The sequence below is a fragment of the Anser anser genome (genome assembly GCF_964211835.1).
Source record: "Anser anser genome assembly, chromosome: 13".
Lineage (NCBI taxonomy): Eukaryota > Metazoa > Chordata > Aves > Anseriformes > Anatidae > Anser > Anser anser.
The window spans coordinates 8,909,503-8,932,493 of record NC_139734.1 but is presented as its reverse complement, the minus strand read 5'-3'; the positions used below and the strand labels follow the sequence as shown (position 1 = coordinate 8,932,493).

The 22,991-nt window shown below is 49.2% G+C and overlaps 3 protein-coding genes across 4 annotated transcripts; 1 reads left to right on the top strand and 2 right to left on the bottom strand.

Moving 5' to 3' along the window:
* Positions 1–345: 345 nt before the first annotated feature.
* Positions 346–4,092, bottom strand: STEEP1 (STING1 ER exit protein 1). Its single transcript, XM_083797325.1, has 7 exons — positions 3,930–4,092; positions 3,726–3,843; positions 3,596–3,637; positions 3,000–3,138; positions 2,445–2,534; positions 2,196–2,288; positions 346–1,426 (listed from the first exon to the last, which is right to left on the bottom strand). The coding sequence occupies exons 1-7, from the start codon at positions 4,051–4,053 to the stop codon at positions 1,364–1,366; spliced, it is 669 nt and encodes a 222-aa protein (XP_083653451.1). The 5' UTR covers positions 4,054–4,092; the 3' UTR covers positions 346–1,363.
* An 86-nt stretch (positions 4,093–4,178) lies between these two features.
* UBE2A (ubiquitin conjugating enzyme E2 A) lies at positions 4,179–12,264 on the top strand. The gene is made up of 6 exons (XM_083797327.1): positions 4,179–4,479; positions 4,803–4,883; positions 4,968–4,993; positions 9,257–9,346; positions 10,346–10,434; positions 10,828–12,264. The coding sequence occupies exons 1-6, from the start codon at positions 4,436–4,438 to the stop codon at positions 10,954–10,956; spliced, it is 459 nt and encodes a 152-aa protein (XP_083653453.1). The 5' UTR covers positions 4,179–4,435; the 3' UTR covers positions 10,957–12,264.
* A 2,838-nt stretch (positions 12,265–15,102) lies between these two features.
* NKRF (NFKB repressing factor) lies at positions 15,103–22,969 on the bottom strand. Of its 2 annotated transcripts, none has more exons than XM_083797266.1 (3): positions 22,588–22,969; positions 19,179–19,300; positions 15,103–17,599 (listed from the first exon to the last, which is right to left on the bottom strand). In XM_083797266.1, exons 1-3 carry the CDS (start codon positions 22,830–22,832, stop codon positions 15,609–15,611), a joined length of 2,358 nt encoding a protein of 785 aa, XP_083653392.1. In that variant the 5' UTR covers positions 22,833–22,969; the 3' UTR covers positions 15,103–15,608. The 2 variants fall into 2 exon arrangements, with proteins under 2 accessions (XP_083653392.1, XP_083653393.1); XM_083797267.1 differs by lacking the exon at positions 22,588–22,969 and adding an exon at positions 21,608–22,301.
* Between the last annotated feature and the right edge of the window lie 22 nt (positions 22,970–22,991).

The following is a 22,991-nucleotide window of genomic DNA, read 5'->3' as shown; positions in this document are numbered from 1 at the left end:
CTGAAGATCAGCACTGAACCAGATCAGCACTGCTCGAGTTAACTTGAGTATGTGCTTCCCCATCCTGGCATTAATCAGCACACAGACTTCTGCCTTCCAGCGCTGACCAACACATCCCACCCAGGCTGCCAGCTCTTTCCCTCCCTCACACATTAATTTTCCACGGGAAGAGGCAAACATCCTTCATCTAAGCAGACCTGTTTCCCAGTTAAGGTTATAAAGTCAGATGGAAAATGTATACTGATTATAGGAAATCTTTCATAAGAACTGTGAGAAATGAAGCATCTTACATGCTAATCACAGGTTGTTACCATACTCAGGAGTAAGGACGCCCTAGGAAAAGTATTTTAGTTCAAATCCGTAACATGTCATTTAATCTCAAGTAGAGCAACACTGACATGGGGATGACATAAGGAGCAGTATAATTACATCACGCAAGGGATACAAAATATTATTTCCCAAACAATGCATTTTATACACAGATTCTTAATGTTGTCTTTGTCCAAGTTCTTAATGGTCAATGCATTCAAAAGTTTTCTTCTCCGTATTTTACAGCTGCAACTACTGTTTGGCAGAACATTCAGAGATGCAGAACATCCAGAGATGCAAGTGTATTCTACCTTAATTGATCAGCAATCATAGCAGTAGTTTCCAGTTATATATTTGTACTCATTAGTGGTGTAATACCTGGCAGGTTTTGTTTTCAGTAGTTTAAAATAGGGTTGATTTCATGTTCTTGTAATGGGCAGCATAATTCTGAACAACTGCAGCTTTCCAGTGTTCACCAGGGACTAAGACCTCCAGCCAAGCTTGTGCTGACTGCCTGTGACCGCCTCTCTGCTGCTCAGGGTGAGAAGCAGCCTGATCCCCAAGCCTTGCATCTGAGTCATTCTAACCTGTGTTGAAACAGCACCTCTCTGAGGACGCTGCGTGTTTTGAACACATTTTAAAAATACACAAGTGAACAACACGAACGTAGCTTACTTTTGTAACGATCTCTTTGTTGTACAATGGTCCTATCTTTCTAGTACATTTACGGATATCTTACACATCTGAAAATTCTCAAAATAAAAGGATATGTGAAGGCGCACTGAACTCACAAAGGCACCGAGTGAAGATTTTATGAAAACTAAATATTCTGGCTGGAACTCCTTGCCATTGTGTAGAAAACCAGTTTCAGCAAAGTTCCCAGTGCTATTTGAGTTAATAAAATTGGTAGGAGAGCATCGCCTACACCAGAGGGGTACTCATCCTCCAAGCTGGCTGCAGCACACTGCTCTTGAACGATGTCTTTGGGAACAAACCTGCTGAAGTTCCTGGTATTTTTCACCTGTCTCCAAAGCCACAGCAGACGTAGAGTGCTTTATTTGAACTGGTTATCAATCAGAGTTCCTTTCATCTTCGCTTTCTTGGCTTCCAGCTCAGCCTGATTAAGAAAAATATGACACAATTAAGTAATTTTCAGTCCTTTCAGTGCTCCAGTGAAGTCTGCCCTTTTTATCTGACCACTGCAAGCCTCTCACATAGAAGCAAGAGTAGTTCAATTCTTTTTCTGACTCTCTTCTCCCCTGTGGTACCAAAAGGGAGTACCACCTTTAAAGTCATAAAAAGCCCCAAAATAACTGCACACGACACAATTTCACATCACCTATCCTGAGGTGGAAGCTGCACATTTTTCTCCCCCCAACACCCCATCTCCTACTATCCCGTCACAGCAGGTAAGATCAGCTGTAACGTTCTTGCTGTTAATTCTTCAAGGCACCCTTGAAGAAGGCAGCAGCTGAGCTGGCACATCCTCCACTACGGTGTTAGTTTGCCCTGATACCTCATGGCAGAGACCTGCTCTGTCAAGCAGGCTTGAGAGCACAGCATTAGGGGTGCTCTGAGTGACAAAGCCTCAGCATGGTCCCCTGCTTCCATGCCCCTTGTCTAACAGGCCGTGGGAGGTCTCCCTACAAAATTTCTGCTGTCTGCTCTTCAGTTAGTTTTGTAGGTAACTGCATATGATTTTATGTTCAAGAGTGGTAGAAAAATATCTCTACACAACCTGTAAGGGAAAAATGGTCCTGCCAAAGCTACTCGTTACCCATGACTGTACCATATAGTCTCTATACTCATAGTCTGACCAGCCATTTAGCTTGTGCGCAAAGCTAACAGATCTCGGGGACTTCTGTTCAACTCTACAAAACACTCACCAACTCCTGTAGCCTTCTTTTGCTCATTCCTTTCCGTTCCAGCTGTTTCTCGATCACTTTTGCGTTCTGTGCGTAGGAGTCTGCAATCTCCCTCTGCAACACACACACACAGTGCCCCTTTGCAACAGCAAATCCTAAAGCATCAACATCTCATCCCAATGGCGAGATGGTCATCAGCTCTGATCGGTGGCCAGCTGGGACAACTGCCCAACTCCCATACGACTGCCACTATGGGCAGAGAAAACTCACTGCTTCGATCTCTTCCTCCTCTTCATCAATTGTGGAGACCGTGACAGAACTGAACTTGCCCATGTCTTTGGTCCGTTTGGTCATCATCACCTAGATAAGAAGCAAAGTATTTTGTTAAACCCGGGAAGAGTTGTGCCACTAGGGGCTACTTCCCCCTCCAAAGCTTTTAAGACTTCTCACGCAAGGCATAAAGATTTCCTGAACCTGTGTGTGGCACAGAATTATCCCCAATAATTTCTGGGCATAGTGCTGTCATTATCAGAGGCAAACTCACTGACATGCAGTAGATTAGCCAGGTTTTGAGAATCGCCATGCAGATTACCAGCCTGATCTATTTACAAATGGAGACTTTCTGGTAACTGAGCCCCAAAATGAGGCAAAGTCCAGACTGCCAAATTTGTTTTGCTTTTCTTTAGTGCTAAGACTCCAAGCTGCAGCGACCTCTCCAATTATAAACTTAAGGCAAACAGACAGGGAGAAGATGCAGAACTGTGTAACTGTTTATGGGTCCTTCTCTTCCTCTTGCTTTTTCTTTCCTCCCCTGGAGCAGGTTACCTTTTTGGGAGGTTCTTGCTTCTGAGTATATATGTTTGTTTTCCCAAAGCCCTGCCCAAACTTGACCACAGCACCATCAACGATGAATGTCACCGGAGCGTTCTTCTGCTGGTGTTGATAAAAGAGCAGCAGTCCACACCTGGAATAAAAGCACATCTGTGTGCGAGAAAACGAGCGTTCTGGCTTCCTATAGCTACCCAGCAGGCAGACTGAAAACTACCAAGGAAAGCCACCACCACACTCCTACTCTTGCAAAAATTAAGGGTTGAAGGGTACTATAAGAGGTTGAAGAATCTGTTCAGAAGCAAAGAGTGAAGACATGAGAATAAATCAGCCGCCATTAAAATCAAAACCCACTAATTAATCTTTAATTGCACTAGGATGCCCATTTCCCTTTGCACACTCAGCTCCTGCTCTCCCAAGCCACAAAACCGAGCTGTACGGCTGCGGCAGGAGTTGAGGTGACAGCACAGGGCCCTGGCAGGAGGAGCAGAGGTTCTGGAGCCATCACAGGGAGCAAACACCCTCTGTAGGGGATCACAGGCAGCTTACACAGAGCAGGGAGCCGGCTGCAGACAACACGCCCCATCACTTACTTGCCGCACTTCTTCCTGAACTGCCGCTCGATGCCTTCGGGCCTGGGGGCACAGAGGGGGCTCAGGGGGTTGCGGGGCGCACAGCAGCCCGCAGCGGCCCCCCCCCAGCCCCCGGATAGCGGCTCCCCACCTGCGCAGGAAGACGCTCTCCTCCTCCTCGGCGTTGCAGAACTTGTGCGCGTGCTTGGCGGCGTCCATCACCCGGGCGCGGTCCCGCGGCCGCATGGGCAGCTTCTCCAGCTGGCAGTCTGCGGGGGGGGGCGGGGGGGGCCGTGAGGGGGCCCGGCCCTGCCCTGCCCGGCCCTGCCCGGCCCCGTCCCCCCGCCCCGCTCACCCAGCACGAGCACCATCTGCCCGCACAGGCAGTAGTAGACGTGCAGCGGCTTCTCGCCGTCGTCGTACTCCTCGCGGTCGCGGGTGTCGGAGCACACCACGGAGCGCGACACCACCTTCGGCATGGCGGCGGGGGGCGGGGCCTCGGCGTCGTGGGCGTGGCCACCTCACGGGGGGCGTGGCCACCACACGGGGGCGTGGCCACCTCACGGGGCGTGGCCACCTCACGGGGGCGTGGCCGCGGCGCGGCGCCCCCGCAGCATCCGGCTCCTCCCTCTCCCCCCCCCGCCCCCCCGCGGCGCTTGGTACGTGCCGGGAGCGCCCGGCGGCAGCGCAGCGCTCGGCGCAGCCCACTCTCGCCGCCCCCCCCCCTCCCCCCGCAGTGGTAGCGGCCGCGATCGTTCCCGGCCGCCGCCTCAGCCCGAGCCTCCCGCCGCCGCCGCCGCCGCTGCCGGGCGCCCCGCGCTGCCCGCGGCCGTGTATGAGCGATTCGTAAGGGCGGCCGCCATGTCCACCCCGGCCCGTCGGCGCCTCATGCGGGACTTCAAGAGGTAGCGGGGGTGGCGGGGGGAGGAGGCCGAGGGGCGCCGCGCCCGGCCGCCGGCAGAGGAGGGGGCAGCGCAACATGGCGGCGGGGCAGGGCGCGCTCCGCAGATTGCGTAGCGCCGGGCCGCGCCGCCTGCCTGCGGGTTACGCCGTTTGCGCAGCGGCGGGCGGCTACCTGCCGGGGCTACGCCGAGTGCGTAGGGGCGGGGGAGGAGCGGGGGGAGCTGAGGGGACGGGGGGAGCTGAGGGGACGGGGGGGCGGCCTGAGGGGACCGGGGGGGGCACGGGGACACCTGGTCCCGGCGCTGAGGCCCGGCTGTGCCCGCAGGCTGCAGGAGGACCCCCCGGCCGGCGTGAGCGGGGCCCCCTCCGAGAACAACATCATGGTGTGGAACGCCGTCATCTTCGGGTGAGTGGGGCCGGGGGCGGCGGCGGGGCTCCCCCTGGGGCCGGGCGGCCCGCGGTAACGCTGTGCTCTGCTTCCCTCCCGCAGGCCCGAGGGGACCCCCTTCGAGGACGGTGAGTGAGGTTGTGGGGGGCTGCGTCCTGCCCCGGGGGGCTCCGTGCTGTCCCGGGGCTGGCTTCCTCGGGGGGGGCTTGGCAACAGGTGGGGGCCTGGGGACATGGGAGGGACGAGGGCAGGTGTCCCACTGCCCACCCACATACCCAACACCCACTAAACTCGGTTTTCTATCCTGCTCTGAGGAAGCGTGAGGCCTACTGCTAGGCTGGCTTACAAAAACATGCAAAAAAAAAAACAACAACAACAACATCGGGGCTTGTTTATAGTTGCTAAACCTGGGTATCTGAAGGCTAATTTAACCGTATTAAGGTTTCGTTGAGCTCTGGGTGGCGTTTTTGGGGATCCTTGTGTTTGGAGCGATGTCAGACTTGGTGTAGAAGTGCTGTCATTCCGAATTATTTGATTTCTGTGTGTTGTTCTGACACTGAAAGTGCTTTGCAAATAAGTCCCCATGTGAGTCAGCTGCATAAGGAAACAGGCCGGATGTTTGAGGAAGTCCAGAGCAGAATTCTTTTACTTTTGTTCTTGACGTCTACTTCACTGCGCTACAGCTGGTGTTGTTTGGGGTTGAAGATTAAAAAGACTTCTTAGCTTCTAAAGCAGGCTAAATGGGTCCTTGTGGCACACCTGCATCCAGCTAGTGTCTTTTTGGTGTTAGGGTGAATCCTTCAGCAACCCTATGAAAACTTGTCAGACACGAAATGCCGTCCAGCTGAAATCAGTGATGCATTTTTTAAGATACTTTCAGTGCAGGCTATAATTAATCCTAGATCTCCGTGACTCATGGCAAAAGTATAAGAAAAACTCCGTAACTGTTACGTTGGTCTTAGCTAACTACTTTGTCTCTGTTTATCCTTGGAGGTAGCACCTGTAGGTATGCCTGTAAATGACAGATGTTTTCTGTGAAGATTCTGTGTGTTTTAAATACTTCAGGCAGTTACTTTTTTTTTTTCAAGTGATTAGTTAAGAAATTTGGTAGAGTAGAAGACTGATGTTTGGAACTTGAGTATTCCATAACACTGAATGCAGAATAGGTGGATCAAATGTATTTTATTATTTCAAAAACTTGGGATTAAGGGCCCTTTTAAGCATCGGTGAGGGGTTGCCGGAGCTGCCTAGGCTTTCGGTGCTCTGCTGTGAATAGAAGGACTCAATGTTTGGAGGCAGAAAGCCCTCTCCTTGCAGTGTGGTGAAATTCAGGTTGTTTCCGTGTTCAGGCTCTTCCAGCGCAGTGTGAGGTTAACAGGTGATGTAAGGGCTGTTTTCCATATATTTCCATATAGTTGGAGACTGCTTCAGAGAGCCCTGATGTTTTGATTGTGTCTGTGCTTCCCTCTGTGGTAGCGTTGTGCCTTTATCTTGGATACTTGGGGCACCTTGTGCTTGCAGCAGCCTGAAGTTCAAACGAATGCTCAAGTCTGCCACTGCTGTCCTGCTTTGGTTGATCTAATTACACAGTCCTGGTGCGTGATGGATTGCTCTTTTCATAGCAGAGTGTGTGTTTTTCACAGTACACGCTCAGGAAAACAGATAACGCATTGTGTTGCGGGGTATGCTTATCTCTGTCTCTCTGGGACATACCTTACATTTTGCCAGATAACCACAGACTGAGTGCAGCCTGGAGATACGGGGCTGGGGGTGCCGGTGCTGTGCTTTTCCCTGCAGTGACAGGATTCATGGCAGCCCGCTTCAGATCTGGTTAAGCTTAATGTAGCTAATAATAAGCTAATAACTAAGGAAACTTTTATCTACCAGCATTGAGCTGTTCTTTGTTCAGACCCCTGCTGGGGTTCCATAACCCTCCTTGGGAAGCCTTTTGCCAGGCAGTGTTCTTCAGAAATCACTCTGTGTTCCTGTGTTCAGTCTCTGTCACTCCCCAGTGGTACTGTAAGACTTCAGATACCTTAATTCTCGTGAAAGTAGACTGTGAAAAGATTTAGTTGTACTGGAGGTGTAATAATTTCAACATTGTGGGAATTACAGTTCTTCATCCTTGTTCTGGTGAGGCCCTTCTCCACTCTCAGCTTCTGAGGCTTTGTAGCTTTGTCTGAACTGAAATCCCTAGGCTCAAGCACATCTGCTTGCTTGCTGTGCGGAAGAATGCTGCCAACAGCCCTCTGTTCCCTCCACCCCCAGACTTCAGAGGGTGTTTTCACATCTTGGTGTGCAGGCTGACTCGGCCTCGGAGCAACTACTAATTTAGATCAGCAGCCTGCCTTCCATCTTCTGGTTTAAGAGGATTCAATTGCAGGTGTCTGCAGTAGGACCTCAGGGACGTTTATCCTACCCTTTGCCGTGTTTCTCAGAATCTCTGTGCTTGTGGCACGTAACGTGGTAACGCTGTCACTGATGGAAGCCCAGGTTCCTTCCATTCTTCAGTCCTGTTCCTCTGAAACTGAATTATGATATTTTGGTTAGTGCAGGGTTCCTGGCTCGAGAGGAGAGTTCAGTAACAGCTAACGTAGTGTCCTGCCTCTCTGCCATCACACAGGCAGCTAGAACAGACAGCAGAGCATTTGCCCTCCATATGGCTTGTTCCTCACCTAAGGAATGTAGATTTCAGTGCATGACGTGGGGGCTCTTTCACAGAGCCATTGCTTCTCTGGGTCTTGCTTTGAGAATCTGACTGGGGAAATGCTCCAGCTGGAAGCTGTCTAGCCACTCGCTCAGGTTTGTGTAAAAGTAATGCTGTCGTGTCCCTGCTGGGACAGGTGGCTTCCCTTTCTTTTAGTAGCTTTAAATGGATTCCAAGAGCAGACTGCCCTCAATACTCTTCTTTGGCCATCTTATCTGTCCCCTGTGCTCCCACTTCAGTGTTTTAAAATAACATGCTCTGGAGTGTGCTTGTTGAACTCTATTATCTGATGGTTTTCTCCAGCCTACTGCTTGCTTAGTCACTCTCCCACAGAAGTGCCTGCTTTAGTAGCGCATAAAGAGGCTACTGAGAGCTGGAGCTGGGACAGAGAGCGCTGGGAGTTCTCCCAGTACTTGATTCTAAAGTGTTTGTGTTGCCTGGGGCTGTCACTGTGTCGGGAAGGACAGGTAGTCCTGAGCAGATGTTCGCAGCTGGCAAAGTTGTTGCAAGCTTTCCAGGGTTTGATTTCGAGCTGATAGCAAATCTGCTGCTTTGCCTTTGGATGAGCAAGAGTAAAACTGGAAGTCTGCAGTGGGGCTTTCAACTTACTTGAACAATCTCAATGCATAGACTTGTTCAGAAAACCATGCTGTTCTTGTTTTACAGGGAGATAGATAGTATGCTGCTAGCCCTGTGCTCCCATGTTGGTAGGCTGCTAATAAAAAACAAACATGCAAAAACTTATTTTTAGAGACTTTCCACTGCTGTACAGAAAGCTCTGAAGCATCTGTACTCTGTCTTCATATGCAAACGGGAATGTCAAAGCAGTGACCTTCATTTCTTGCAACTCAATGCTGTGGTTTTTGTCCTTACAAAGGAAGGAGCCCCTGGGAAATACTACAGACCCTTACTGATAGGGGGAAAAAAGAAAAAGAGGTTGAAATCTTTTTTCTTTAAGGGGAAGAAAAAAGAAGTGGTACACCTGCTATGGCAGCTTGTTATGACTATTACTATAAGGTGCATTCCTTCTGCAGGAGAGCTATGCCTTTATACAGGGGTGCCCCAGGTATTTCTCTCAGGACATATCCAGGCTTGGGTGGTCTGACATGATAGTACGGGAAAGGTGGAGGTCCTTGGTTACTGATGGGACTCGCTAGCAGTGCCTGCTGCCTTGGTGCCACATTCAGGCAGGTTAGTTAACAGACTTCTGATTTTCAGATTAGCATGGCCTGAGGAGAAGGGCTAAAATAACTTAGATTGATGCAGGCTGTTAGATCAGTTGGATTAGGACTTAATTATACAGTTTTCTGACCCCTCTTAATGAACCGTACTCAAAAGAAGGCCATTGAACATGAAGTAAATGATCAGATTGTGTTTTTTAAAATTTCCAATATGAATGTTGCTTGCAATACTGCTCTTCTACAAAATGATCTTGTGATGGGAAGAGTTGTTGATTTTTTTAAAAGTATTTCCGTGAAATTTAAGCATTTTTTAGCAGTAAGTTAGGGGAGAAACTCTTTGCAGAGAGAAGAATTGCTGTAGGACTGAGCAATCTGTAGTTTTCATCCAGCATGTATGTACAATCACAGCTGTATTGGTGTGTGCTTACGGAGGAATGCTACTTGTTCATCCCTCGTGTCAATTCATTCTGACTAAAGGTTACCTATCTCTCTTTCAACTCCAGGAACTTTCAAACTTACAATAGAATTCACAGAAGAATATCCTAACAAGCCACCTACTGTTAGATTTGTCTCTAAAATGTTCCATCCAAATGGTAAGTACTTACACGGTATCTGTGTATTTTAATTACAGCGTTCTCTAAGCCCTATAGAAAGGGACTACTTATTATAAAAGTTTCCCCTACTTAAGAAGCTAGCACCATTCCAGTGTGGTTCTGTGGGGTTTTGATAAGGGGTGCGTGCGAGCAGTGCTCAGGCTTGAGACTAAGGGTGCAGTAAGAGCAGCCTCTGTGCTTTCAGGTGACACAGCCCAGTATTTTTGAGTCTATTCTCTCTCAACCATCTGTTGTTAAACCCGAGAGAATATTTTGTACCTAAATAGCAGGTGCTTTCAGCTTTTACCTATACATACTGCATGCATATCAAAACGACCTGAATGCGGTTGTCTGGTATCACTTTCATTTTTCCAGAAGTGACTGCCTGTATGCATGCTGTACCTTGAGATGTAGTACTAGTTTCCAACCATAGCTGGTAACGCTAAGATCACTTAATTAAGCCCCTCCCTTGGTAATTAGAAGGCTGGTTCCTTGTCTCTGAACAATACTAGCTCCATGAAGAAGTACCTGAAACTTTCAAATGTAGCAAGTTAAGCATGTGTGGTCTAAGTGCATCCGGGGAAGGTTCTTCTGAAGCTGTCACGAGAGAGGTGACCAGGCAGTGACTGCTGTAGGTACTTTCCAGGGGAACCTCTTGTGTAAACAGCTCTTTAAAGAAGTGTTCTTTATTTGGTTCCCATGTGGGTAGCATAAATTTTTTGCCTTAAATCTCTTCATGGTTTTCATCCTTTCTGTAGCGCTGGTTGCAGTGTCACAGAGAAGCTTGCCATTGAAGAATGAGCAGGGTTTGAGGCAGCTGCCAGTGACAAGCTTCATCTCTTCCTACATGCAGGCTTGTCTGGTCAATTTAAGTCTCAAACACTATTGGTTTCTGTACTGTTTGTCAGTACCTAGATTTTTCAGGATCAGGCAATACTAAGAAAAATTGAGTAGCTGTACAACTTCTGTTTTAAGCCATTCTTCTTGAACCTTTTCTAGTCTATGCAGATGGTAGTATATGTCTGGATATTCTTCAGAATCGTTGGAGTCCTACTTACGATGTCTCCTCCATCTTAACATCCATACAGGTAAAAGAACTGTGCATGAAAAGGCAGAATGAAATTAGGATGCTCGGACAATAAAAAGAAAAGCTCAGGAGAAGTGTTTTGGTTCCTGGTAGCCAGTACAGCAGCTACATGTTGATATTTGATAGAGTATGAATGCTTACCACGTGTAAATTCTAGACTTACTGACACACAGTGGTCACTGCAGGGACACATCCGGTGATTCCACTGCTCGGGTACTGCTGCACTGTAAAGAGAGAGCTTATAGTAATGTCCAACTGGAATAATGCAATATATCTCACCTACGGCTAGCTGAACTTCTGTGCTCGTACTAGAACTGTGGATAGCTTAACAAATATGTTGCTGAAACCCTACGTGCTGTCGTGTGTCTAAGAGTCTTTTTCTTTTTTTGCGCAGTCTCTATTGGATGAGCCAAATCCTAACAGTCCAGCAAACAGCCAGGCAGCTCAGCTATACCAAGAGAATAAGCGGGAATATGAAAAACGGGTTTCTGCAATAGTAGAACAGAGTTGGCGTGATTGTTGACCCAGGATGATGCAAATGAACACTCTGGTGATGAGGAAAATACATGAAGTGTCTGAGTCATCATCTTTCTCCTAGCATCACTGCATTTACTTTGAAAGCAGAATAGCTGTTGTGCTGTTGCCACCCTCCCTTGCTGAAGCTTCTTCTCCTTGGACATCAGAAAGCACCCACTTTGAAGTCAAATGTACTGTACTTGGGTTACTTGCAAAAGAATTACTGATGCTGAATTCATTTTCTGTGGTCCCTCTCCAGTCTTAGGGCAGTATTGTGCATTTCTGTAGTGTACACTAAGCTTTTAATTGTAATTGTGTTATACACAGTGATGCTTATGTGTAGCTTGATAAAAGGGATGTTTATATACATACACATTTTTTAACTGATATTACTAAAGTGCTGATCTGTCCAGGCTGGTCATTTACCATTGGTTTAGACCCCACTGCATTTGTAAGTACTGAGTGAAGAAATAACCTTGTTTCTCATCTGTATTGGTTTATCAACTCCTTACTTATGGAAAAAAAAACACAGCTAAACCAATTGCCATTCAGTTAGTAAGACCATGGAATGCTAGTCACTTCTGCACCTCCCATGCAGGATTTATGTACAGGTATACATAAATCACTACAGCTGTGGTACTTTCATCTTTGCTGAGGGTGAGAAACCCCGTTTTATTTTGTTTTAAATAGTGTGTTAAAGGACATGCCTATAGAGACTGCTTAACTAAGTTTCTATAGCCTTGTTGCTGAGGCATTACTGGACAAAAGCAGGTGGAGCTGTGGTATTCTGAGTGAGAGACCTTCCCAATTCAGGAAGAGGTAAAGCCTGAAGTGTTCCAGAGGTGGAATTACTCTTTTAGTGTCTTTCTCCCTCCCCTCATCTTTATCTGAGAAAGCGAAGTTCTTTGGGATCCAACTTTGCCTTGTGGAAAGTTTGAATAAAGTATGGGGTAGTCTCTGCAATTCCTGTTCCTTGTTGATTATCGTGTGGTTTACGTGAGCTACTGCTGCATGCTTGAGTTAGTTTTCCTTCCATTTTATGAAAGTATTTTTTTCAACTCTGAAAAAAACAGTTCTAAGTCCAGACTCACTTTTTTGTAAGGCTAAGTTAGTACATTTGGATACAGTACCTTAAGCAGCAGTGTGGGATGAAACCTTCCAGTTGTGTTGTCCACTGTTCCAGTGTCTTTTGTGTGCACATTGGTCTGTTAGTTGAGAAGTATAACTTTGCACAAGTAACCCATGTAAGAAACTGTACATTTTTCAAAACTTGTAAATAAAGTGTAACCTTAATGCTTATTGTATAAATAGGCAAGAGGTGTACAACTGTGATTATTTTACTTGGGACAATAGGAATCGTCAGGTAGAAGCTGCTGACTTCTACAACCCGGGCTATGAAATACTTCCTTACCTCTTGGGCAGGAGCTGTTGTGCTCAGGCTAAGGTCTACGTTCACCTTGCATGGAAAATAAAATAAGCCCTTCCAGCTAGATCGAGGAGGCCTGGAGAACAAAGAAGGAAAGACAGGCCAGGATTAACTAACTAGCGAGCAGAGAACTGGAAAAAGACAAATCCTAGCAAAAAAAAAAACCACAAAGCTCAGGACAATTTAATTCCTACTAGTAGTAAGCTGTTGCCAAAAAAAAAAACCACCAAAACCCCACAAAAACAAACCTATGATAAGTTATTAACAGCAACTTAAAACCCTCAGTAACTAATTGATAGGGGAATCATATTTTACTTTATGCCTGTCTTGTGGAGAATAGGCTTCAAAATGACATAACGCAAGCTGGTACTGCACCTTAGCGCCACCGTTAAGACAAGCTGCCAGGTTCTTCAAAAGATTTCTATCAGGCTTTACACCTCCTCTGCTGTGCCAACACTCCCCCCCCCCCCCCCAACAGGCCTTTTGTCTTACACAGAGCAGCTTTTCACCACTGAAGTCCTACTCAGCAATCCTTGGTAGCTTTCCTAAAGGACAGTGGCTTCTCTGGACCCTTGAACCAGCTGCTTTATCAACCACAAGAAAACTACGAGAGGTAGGGATAGGATTAAACTCCACGCACTAGACCTGATGGGCTCTTACGGACACGGTGAGTCTGCCTCAATTCGTTTGTTTCTTTAGCATTCCCTGTGCACAACTTGCCCAAGTTGGAGCCAACCAAGCAACAAGCATCCAGTTACACCAAATTACAGCAGTGCAAAACAGCCCCGCTGCCTGCATGGGCCGGGAGGACTGAAGCCAACCAAAAGGTTCCTGAAGGATCATGATTTCCTCAGTACCATCTGTAGCTGGTTCTGCCTTTCTGAATGGCCCAAGTGTTTCTAATCTCATAGCAATCCCCCCATTTTTGTGTTTGTCTTGCTAGTCACTAAAATAATAAAAGACAGCATCGACTCTAAGGTAGCCAGAAACGAGCACAGAGGTGAAAAACCTCACCTTTACTCCTTTCCTACACAAGTTACCATCCACTAACTCAATGTTAAACCACGCAGTGCTGGCTCCAGCAAGCTTACAAGCTACATAAATAGGCGCTGGAGCAGGCAGCAGTTCTTCACTGCCAACAGCTGATGCCCAGCCAGCCAAACACATCCACCAACAAGCAGGAAGGCAACAGAAAGGGCTGGCACAGTGCTACCCCACTGAGCAAAGACTTTGGGGCCCTCAAACCCCGGATGCTACCCAGGAGAGAATAAAACCACCACAACACCTTGCACGGACTCCCTGTCTATCACTAACTCTGTTACGGTACCATTACATTTACCCTGTGCCCTCACTGCTCAGCAAAAAGGCATTTTTCAGCCCCAATACCACACTGGTGCTCTCACCACCCTGCCTGGTGTCGCCAAGCTTCAAGACCTTCTGATAACCGAGTCAGGGAGGGGGAGCCACACTCCTGCTTGCAGGAATATCTGCCTAGGAAGTACCAGGCTTCTTCCACACTCCTACACTGCCATCTGCTATAGCCCAGCCTCCCTGGGAGCAGAATTCAGAAGGAGAGGGAACAGTGCACAAATAAAAAGAAAACACTTTCAGAATTTTCTACCAGATTATTTTTCTTCAAAAACAGCATCTTATTTCAAAAGCCCAAGCTAACAGAAGCTGTGCTGAAGCCACCCAGTTAAAGACAGGAGGGGATGCTTACCCGGAACTGGAATTCTTCCAGGTTAACCTCTTTCTTTTCACACTGCTGGGATGAAAACGTCTCTAGCTGCACGTCACCTCTTGGCTTGTCTCCTTCATCAGTAGGGGTCAGCCACCCTCTCCTCAGAGCAGAGAGTATTAAATAAAACAGTGTAAGAGGTGGAAAAAAGATGTAGGACAATGCAAAGAAATGAAGAGGCAAATACAGGAAGCAGAAACCAAAAGCTGTAACTGGGACATAAACCATCAAGTGAACAAGTAAAGAAATACTTCATTATGCCTGCCTTTGCGCTACAGAACCATAAGCTGGCCCTACTGGTCACAGCAAAAAACAACCAACCAACAGCATCTCTGAGCCAATCTTACACTTGGCTGCTCCAAGGTCGATCCCTGACCTCCACGTCTCCAGGCATGAAGCAGGCGTTCCTCCGAGGCTGGAGGCTCCGTGCGTGGCGCAGTGGCCGCAGCCCGCTCCCCACACAAGGAGAGGTCTTGGTGAGATGCTGCCCTCACACACCTCTGAGCAACACCACTCAGTTTACTTATGAACTGCCCCCGATGTACACAAGCATAGGTACATTAAATTAAGCGAGTAGAGAAACGATTAGGCACAGAGTTGGTTTTGCTCAGGATTAAAGAGCTTACATTCAAAGTAAAAAAAATAACTTATGTAACAGTCCCCACGAACATCTCTGACGCGTGGGCTCTGCGGTTACCTCCGGGTTTGTATTTCACACATTATCGTGGCATTTGCACGTGTCAAGCAGTGCTTCGAAGTAAAAATCCACTGGAATTATTTAAGTTCAACCCACTCCTGGCTAAGGTGCTTTCAGTGACTTTCAGTACGGGAGAGACAAGGTAGAAACCTGTGAATAGAACTGTAAGCTGGTTAAGGACACCTCTACATACATACACAGCAGAGACAAACAAGACTGTACCATAGATATGTTTCACAAGAATAAATGCAGTTTCACACTTTTTTTTTCCCAATACAACACGTGACAAATCTTGTGGTTGTTTTTTTTCCAGAAATAAAGCTGTATTTTTATTGTCATTAATACCAACTTTACATACATGTTTATTCCTCCAAACTGCATTTCCTTTGCTTTTTATTCTTTTTTTGTTGTTGTAAAAAAAAAACCAAAAAAAAAACCACTTTTTTTTCCCTCCTTTCTTGGACAGAAAGAATAAGGGAACTATAATTTTAAATGGTGTCAAATTCCTCCTGATTGGACGTGTGTTTTTACTATTACAAAACTATTAAAATGTGAGGGAGCAAGTAATATCAAAGACATACAGTAATAGCACTACTGGTTTGGGGCTGTGCTAATACACTTGAACAGAACTTGGTCAGTCCTAATTGTCTAGTAACATTTCCGAAATTATATGAGCAAGGTAAAAGATTTTACTGTTAATATATCCCGCAATAAGAAAATGCAGCATCTTTCTTTCATCGGGTGTCTAGGAAGTTTCAGTTCATCGCTACTCCCACCAGTGAAGTCGGACACCTAACCTCAGTTTGCCTGAGGCATGATGAGCTCATAATGCCCAACCTGGCCTTCTTGCTTCAGCTGGTCTAAGAGATCCTCCTTGCGCCGCTTTCTGCTTACCACCAAGTACCTATCGTGGCCCTGCCCGTGAGATTTACTCTTAAGACCATATTTTTGGGCAATCTGATGTATCTGTTTCCGCTCGTCGTTCGTCAGTTCTGTAGAGAATGTCAAGTCAACGTGACTTTCTGAGCGTGCATAGTTTCGAATGATCTGTTCGATATCTCTTTTAGCGATTTTATTTACCCTTTCCACATCAAGCCCCAGTCCTTCCCTTTTAAACTGCTCCTTCACTGAAATAGGCTCTCTGATTCCTTCGCCGTCTTTCCCTAGGCCACCACCTGTCCAGCCCATCTTTCTTAAAATTTGATTCCCAATGTTGTCTTCTTTGATCTTCTGTTTGAAAGCCTCTTCTGCTGACCGACCCTGAATCTCGTTTCTCGAGATGACGTCTTCAATGGTGCCTTTCTTCAGATTATTAACAACAGTCGGCTGAGTCTTTTTGAGGATTTTCACGGCTTCCTCTGCTGCCTCATGCTTGACAGATTTCTTCACTCCGACTGCTTCTGCAATGAATTCGTTTTCAAGCAGCACCTTGCACTTCCATCGCATGCCAGTCATCCTTTCGAAGACGTACTCCACTGTCATCTTGTTGAACTGCGCGGTGTCGTTCAGCGTGCACACCGGGTTATCCGAGTTCTCGTAAACCACCAGGTCCTTCAGGTCCTTCTTCCTTCCGGAACCCCGCGAGGAGCAGCCCACTTTCTGAACCTGTGTCACTTTGATGGCGGTTAAATTTGACTGCGTCTTCTGCAAAATCTTCAAGGCCTCGTCAGCTGCCGCGTGCTTGCTGGTCTTCTTGGTGCCGAACCCCTCGGCTAGGCAGTGATCTTGTAGATACACTCGACAGCGCCACATGCGGTTGGGCATTAAGTCATATTTATATTCAACAGACATTTTATTATATGAGGCAGAATTGTTAAGGATTCCTATTGCATCGCTAGCGTTCTCCGTGAGGACAAAACTAGTCCAGTGTTTGCTGGTGTTGGGGGAATTTTTCACAGACTCAGAACCAGGCTGCATGGGGACGCAGTCCCTGTTGGCCACCACGAACTCCTCGTGAGGTTTGAGAGCCGGAGGGAAATCCGGGCGGTTCACGCCTGCCTCACACACCACCAGGTCTTCGTGGTAGGTGTGTCTGAACTTGCGCTGAACGACCCTGACTTCTACAGACTTCTGCAGCAGCCTGACTGCCAGCTCCGTAGCTCGGTCCCGCGATCCATTTTTGCTGCCGGCGTAACCGGTGGTCAGGTAGATGTTCTGACATCGTACTTCACAGGCAAAGCCATCCGTTAGGAGCTTCTTACTCTTCGGGAGGTCGGCAGGAGCGATTTCTTTCAGAGGAGCATAAATATATTCAGGATTTGTCTTGCAGGCCTGAATTGAACGCGTCAGAAGATATGTATAGTTAATTTTTTCAGTCCCGGTGCTTGCATCTGGGTTAGCAAGGTTTTTCCAGATAGCTGCTGACAGTTTCTCGATAAAACTCTGCTTCAGCATTATAGCTGACGGAGGGAAAGTCTCTGATGCAGACTGGACAGCTGAAGGAGAAACAGAAACCTGCAAAGCGCCACTTGTGGTAGCATCCACATTATTCACAGCCTTATTGGCTGCTGCTGGCTGGCTTGCAAAGCCAAACCCAGCTGAGTTGGAGAGCTGGGGATCCACCTCCTGCGCGTTCCCTAAGGGAGAATTTGTACAGTTCTCAGCCGGCTGTGCCACGCTGTTTGTATTTGCCTCCTGGTTCACTTCCTGCATTTGGTTATCCAGAGGATCCTCCTTCTTATCGTCCTTCTCCACGCTGGTCACAAAGTGGATGGGTTCAAAACGTGGTCGCACCCGGAACCTGGGGGCCATCTTTTTGGGAGGCTCAGGAACTTCTTCCGGCTCTGGACCTGCAGGGTAGAAGAAAATTACAAGATCACCAATAAATACGTGCTGTGACAGAGAGACAACGTCTTCACAGAGCCATCTCCAGGAGGAGCGTGCGGGGTTCAAACACAGGATTCCCACTTAGCCACAAACCAAAAGGAGACACTTACAACTGATCAAAACAGAACACTCGTTCGTGTGCAGGTCACTTCAGGGATACCCCCAGATCCACAAGTACCATACAAAAATCTCTACACATTTAGCTGCACGGATTTTAGGTCTGAATAATCACCTGCTCTGCCCCACAGAGTGGCCCACCGAACCCATCCAGCCATTTCTGAAGTGAATCCACATTACTGACAGACCTCACTTCTTAGCCAAGAGAGATGTGAATGAGGCACAATATCCTGGTACACACAGCTACTGCAGAAATGACAAAACAGCCAATAACTCTGTTACTCTACCTCTAAATGACAGCCACGCAAGGCATCTTCTGCAAAAGATTCAGCCCCCACACGCTGAAGTGGTACATGGATGTGATTTCATCAGAAGAGCAAAAGGCCACCCCGGCACCCTGGACCGAACTGCCTGACCCAGTGCCAACGCGTGCAGCTGTGATACGGGTCAGGTAACAGCTGCCTGGGCGTCGTGCTACCACAGCACATTTATCGCAACCTTGTTCAGTGCAGCTGAAAAAAGCACTTCACATACAGCAAAAACAGGCACTCAAATGAGGTGATGAAGCTCTTACACTGGTTCAGTCCTTCAGTCATCACAGTGCTGATGACTTACGGCAACGTTTACATTTCTTGCTCAGCTTGGTACTTGGCTTTCTGCACTGCAGCAGCATCTAAAGGCCCTCAGCAGCACAGCAGCTCTTTGCTGTGCGTGTAGCATGCAACAGAGAACCCTTCCCAAAGCACTGCTGCCTAAGAGACAGACGTAGCACAGGAGGAACGTCGTATTGTTCTCAGCTTTGCAAGCGGGGCAGGGAAGCTCAAAAGATGACCAGATTAACAAAGTAAGAAAAGAAACTGATCACCCTGCTCCTTCCCGAGATGGGCCAGGGAGCTCTGAGGGCCTGGAGAGGAGCCTGGGGGTGGAGCTGCGGACAAGCCGGCCTGCTCTGCCCAGTGCTTTTCCTCCACAGGAAAAGCTATGGCTGGGAACATCCATTCCTGAGAGCGTGGGGCTGGTCTGAGCTACACAGGACTCTTCCAGGCGAATCCTGACAGCCAGGCTCCAGGCAGGCCCTCCCTCAAACCCAGTAAGTGGAATTCCACACCTCCACGCAGACATACAACCCCTTCTCAGGTCAGAACATCACCCCTCACTACAGCGAAGGACAAACAGACAGGGATACTTAATGACACAGATCCAACTCCCTAGCACTGTCATTAGCAAAAATCTATTACGTGGCAATTTCAATATAAATTTCCTAAGCAAGGAGAGATCTCTGCGTGAATTACACCCCGTGACATGGCAGAGGAGGGAAACAGCTGCAGCCCAGCAGAGTGCAGCCCGGTCTCTCTCCTGCTTGCTGTGGGCCTGTGCCGCCCCACTGTCCGCATGCCCTGGCAGGGACAGGGATGAGGTACTCACTGTCGGAAGGAGAGAGCTGCCTCTTCAGCTTCCTGCAAGGGACGAGCTCAAACGTCCGCATCTCCCCGATGTCGATGCCTTCGGCCATCTTGAGAACCTTCTCCATCACCTGCGAGCCGTATCTGCGTGGATCCAACAGCACACCACGTTACAGCTGCTCCCGCGGGGGCAGCCGGCCTCAAACCAAGCCCTCCTGCACCTGCTCCCGAGCCTAAATCACCCTGAGTCTTTGTGTCAGCAAGGGTCCCGGCACTCGCCCCAGGCAGGTCAGCCAGAATAAAAACACATCTTTTAAAAACAGCCTGTATGATAAGCAGGACCTTTTATTATGGAAAAAAAAAACAAAAAAACTACAGCTGTCTGAGACACTGAACGTGGTCCAAAGGAGCCCCTCAGCCTGCTCCAGTACTAGCAAAGGACCTGAGCACCGACCAAAGCCTGAGCACCGGCACGGCGAGGCTGGGGCAGGAGAGCCGCGAGCAAGTCACCTGGCCCCCAGTGAACCTGTCTGTGAATAACAAGCAGAGCAGCCACCGAACCCAGGGGGTTTAAAACTTCAACATATATGCATTATCTGCCTAAATGCAGCATTTGGCAAGGCTGGGAGGATCACTGAGGAACAGAGGGGGATGGAGGAGGCGGCGTCTCAGCGGGCATCACAGAGGCAGTGAGCCAAGCACAGGAGCGACTCGCTGGCACTGAGGTTCCTGCCCGGGTCAGCCGCCACAGCCCGCACGTCACCAATCCCGAAGTCACGGCTGTCAGGTGACAAAGGCACTCCTCTGCCTTTATCGGACACCCTCTAAAAAGCCATACTCGGTTTTCACTTGGGAGCCGTACATGTAAAGTTTTCAATCCCTGAGCCACGGAACAGGCGAGGCGGCCGCCAGAAGCTCTGTGCAAAGCCCGCACCCCGCTGCAGCTCCACGGAGACAGGACGTGCACTGTGAAACCCATCCTGCTCAGCCATACAACCCCGACCCTCTGAGCATCCCATTACTTCTAAGATCTGTCACGTTTTCAAACCATTTGCAAGGCTAAGGCTGAGCAAGAAAAGAAAAAAAAAACTTTCTAACTGAGGCATGTTTGTAAGCTTGGCACAAAACTAGACTTGGACAGCTTGGCGCTGGGGCTCAGAAAGGAGAAAAGGCAATCGTGCACCTGCTCCATGACATGCTTATCTTCAAGAGACAGCAGCCAGTGACACCACCACTGAACCAGCTTTAAGCACTGGGGCTCAGATTTCTGCCCAGAGGAAGAGCAAACCTGTCCCGGCATGTGTTCATCCAACCTGGCCGCTGCAATCTCACCTCGTGCAGACTGCACATGGAGGCAGAGGAATGCCACGCCTCCGATGCCTAACTGAAGTCTGCCTGGTTTGGTTTAAGTTTGCTACCTCTTGCCCTGATCCCAGCATAATGGGTTATTTTCCCCGTTGTACAGCTACCTCTAACACATCTGAGAACGCATGCACCTTCCCCCAGAGAGCTCTAAGCTAAATGCACGCTGTTATTTAACTGCTTCCCTACAGACCACGTTTTCTAAGGCCTCTGGACGTCCTCCAGACAATCCTCCAACAGAACACTCCCTCAGGTTTCATCAGCAAAGACTGACTTGTATTAACTCTGACAAACGGGTGGTCTTCAGCTGTCAAGCAACCAACGATTAAAAAAAAAAACACACAAAAAAAACAGGATTTAAAAGAGAAAACAACAAAACTCAAGTTATTCGCACAGCAACAACAGCTCTTCCCGAGCAGCTGAAGGCAGTTCCCGAGCAGGCTGCAGGCTCGCTCCCTTCCTGTCCCCAGGCAGCTCTGCATAAAGCTCCCACCTGCTCCCTGGCAGCGCTGTGCTCATCAGGCCCGTGCAGTGTGTGCAGATTCGTGCCTAACGCAAGCTTTGGGGAAATATCCTTACTGGTATCAACTCTGCACGGCGTGCCTAAACCTATTGCTCGTGTCTCCCCTGAGAGTTGCTGCTAAAGAGGTTCATCAGGGAAAGTATGCACACTTACAGGCGTAACTTGGGTCATTATTTATGTTTTGAGGTCCTGCCACATAGCCCTTCACTTCTGCTATCAGCGCCCTGTGCCCACATTGCAGCAGTGCCGTTCCCAAAAGCACTACCACAAAGAAGGCCCTCCATTAAGAGAGCATAAAAACTTATATACGGACAAAGCAAACCATGTCTGAAAACGATACCCTCAATCTGAATAATCTAAAATTTTTAGAATTTGAAACTACTTTAAAACTAAGGTCAATTTTAATGCTCACCGAGCAGAATGGTTTAGTACTTGGATCAAAAAGAAAACGGAGAAGACTTAAAGAAGTCAACTTGGATGTATGCAGATGATGCACAGCATTGCCCAACAAAACTCTGGGATAGTAATGTTAACAGAAGTAAAACTTTGTGCCCTTCAGTACTCACAGGTTCCTCTCCTGTCGCTGCACAATTAGCTGAAGTCACTAAGCAGTCCCTTCTTCTGCCTCGTGTCTGGCTGGAAACCAGCCCCAGCACCAGAAGTGCCTGTCAGGACGCATGAGGTTTCTGGCGACCCCACAGCCTGGCTAGTTGTTTCTGCACCTCAGCAGCGATGCTGGTGAAGGTGGGAAACCTCTTCCACTCGCTGGGCCTGTTCCTCTCAGAGAGCATCAAACTGAGCATTAAGGGGATGGTATTGGCTGCTTTACGCTTGGAGGGATGCTTTCTTCTCAATTAAGCTACAAGGCACACCATGTGCTTAAAAAGCCCTCAGGAGTACAACACCAACACCTACTTCCAAAATACAAAATATGCCTGCACTTTTCTAGTGCCCTGCTCCTCTTCTGCTGCTCCCCATGTCCTCCCACTGCCAGCACAGGAACGGTGCCCTGGCCCCAACCCCTCCAAAACCCCTGGGGCTGCGCTCAGGGGAACAGGACGGGCCTGACAGCGGGGCTGGGGCCTGTCACAGCCGGGGAGGGCACGGCCACAGGGCTCCTCAGGGAGCGCTCACCTCAGGGACTCCCTCACCTCAGTGCCCCCCTTCACCTCAGGGGCCGCTCACCACAGGAACCCTCATCTTCACCTCAGGGCTCCCCCCAACTCCACTTCAGGGGTCTCACACACCTCATGCGCCCCCCTTCACCTCAGGAACTCCCCTCACCTCAGCCCCCCCCCCCCCATTACCTCAGGGACTCCCCACTTTACCTCAGCCCCCTCCTTCCACCTCAAAGCCACCCCCTATTACCTAACGCACCCCCCCCCCTTCACCTCAGGAACCCCCCCTCCACCTCAGGGGCCCCCCACCCCTCACAGCTCCCCCTCTTTACCTCAGGGACCCCCCACTTCACCTCAGCCCCCCACCCTCACCTCGGAGGCCCCCTCCCTTCACCTCAGGACCCCCCCAGTCCCCCCGCCCCGCCGACCTGCATCCCAGGAAGACGTGGTTGGCCCAGAGGACGGAGAGGGCCAGCAGCTGGTCGATGGCGGCTCCGGGGTACCCGCGGAGGTGGCGGAGGATGAAGCGGCGGCGCAGCGCCCATTGCCGCTCGCTCTCGTGGTACTGCCGCCACTGCTCCAGCACCGCCTCGGGCACCGCCTCCGCTGCCGGCGGCGACGGCGGCGGTGGCGGCATCGAACCGGAGGGGTCGGCCGCCCAATCGCCGGGCATGGGCGCGGCCGAGCGGCGCTCCGGGGCACCGGGCGGGCCCGAGCCCCACGTGCGGCACAGGCCGAGCCTCGCTGCGGGGCCCCGGGGGGTCCCGGTACGGCCCCGGTGCGGCCCAGGCCCCGCGTCCCCCCCCCCCCCCGCCCGGTGCGGCCTCGGCCC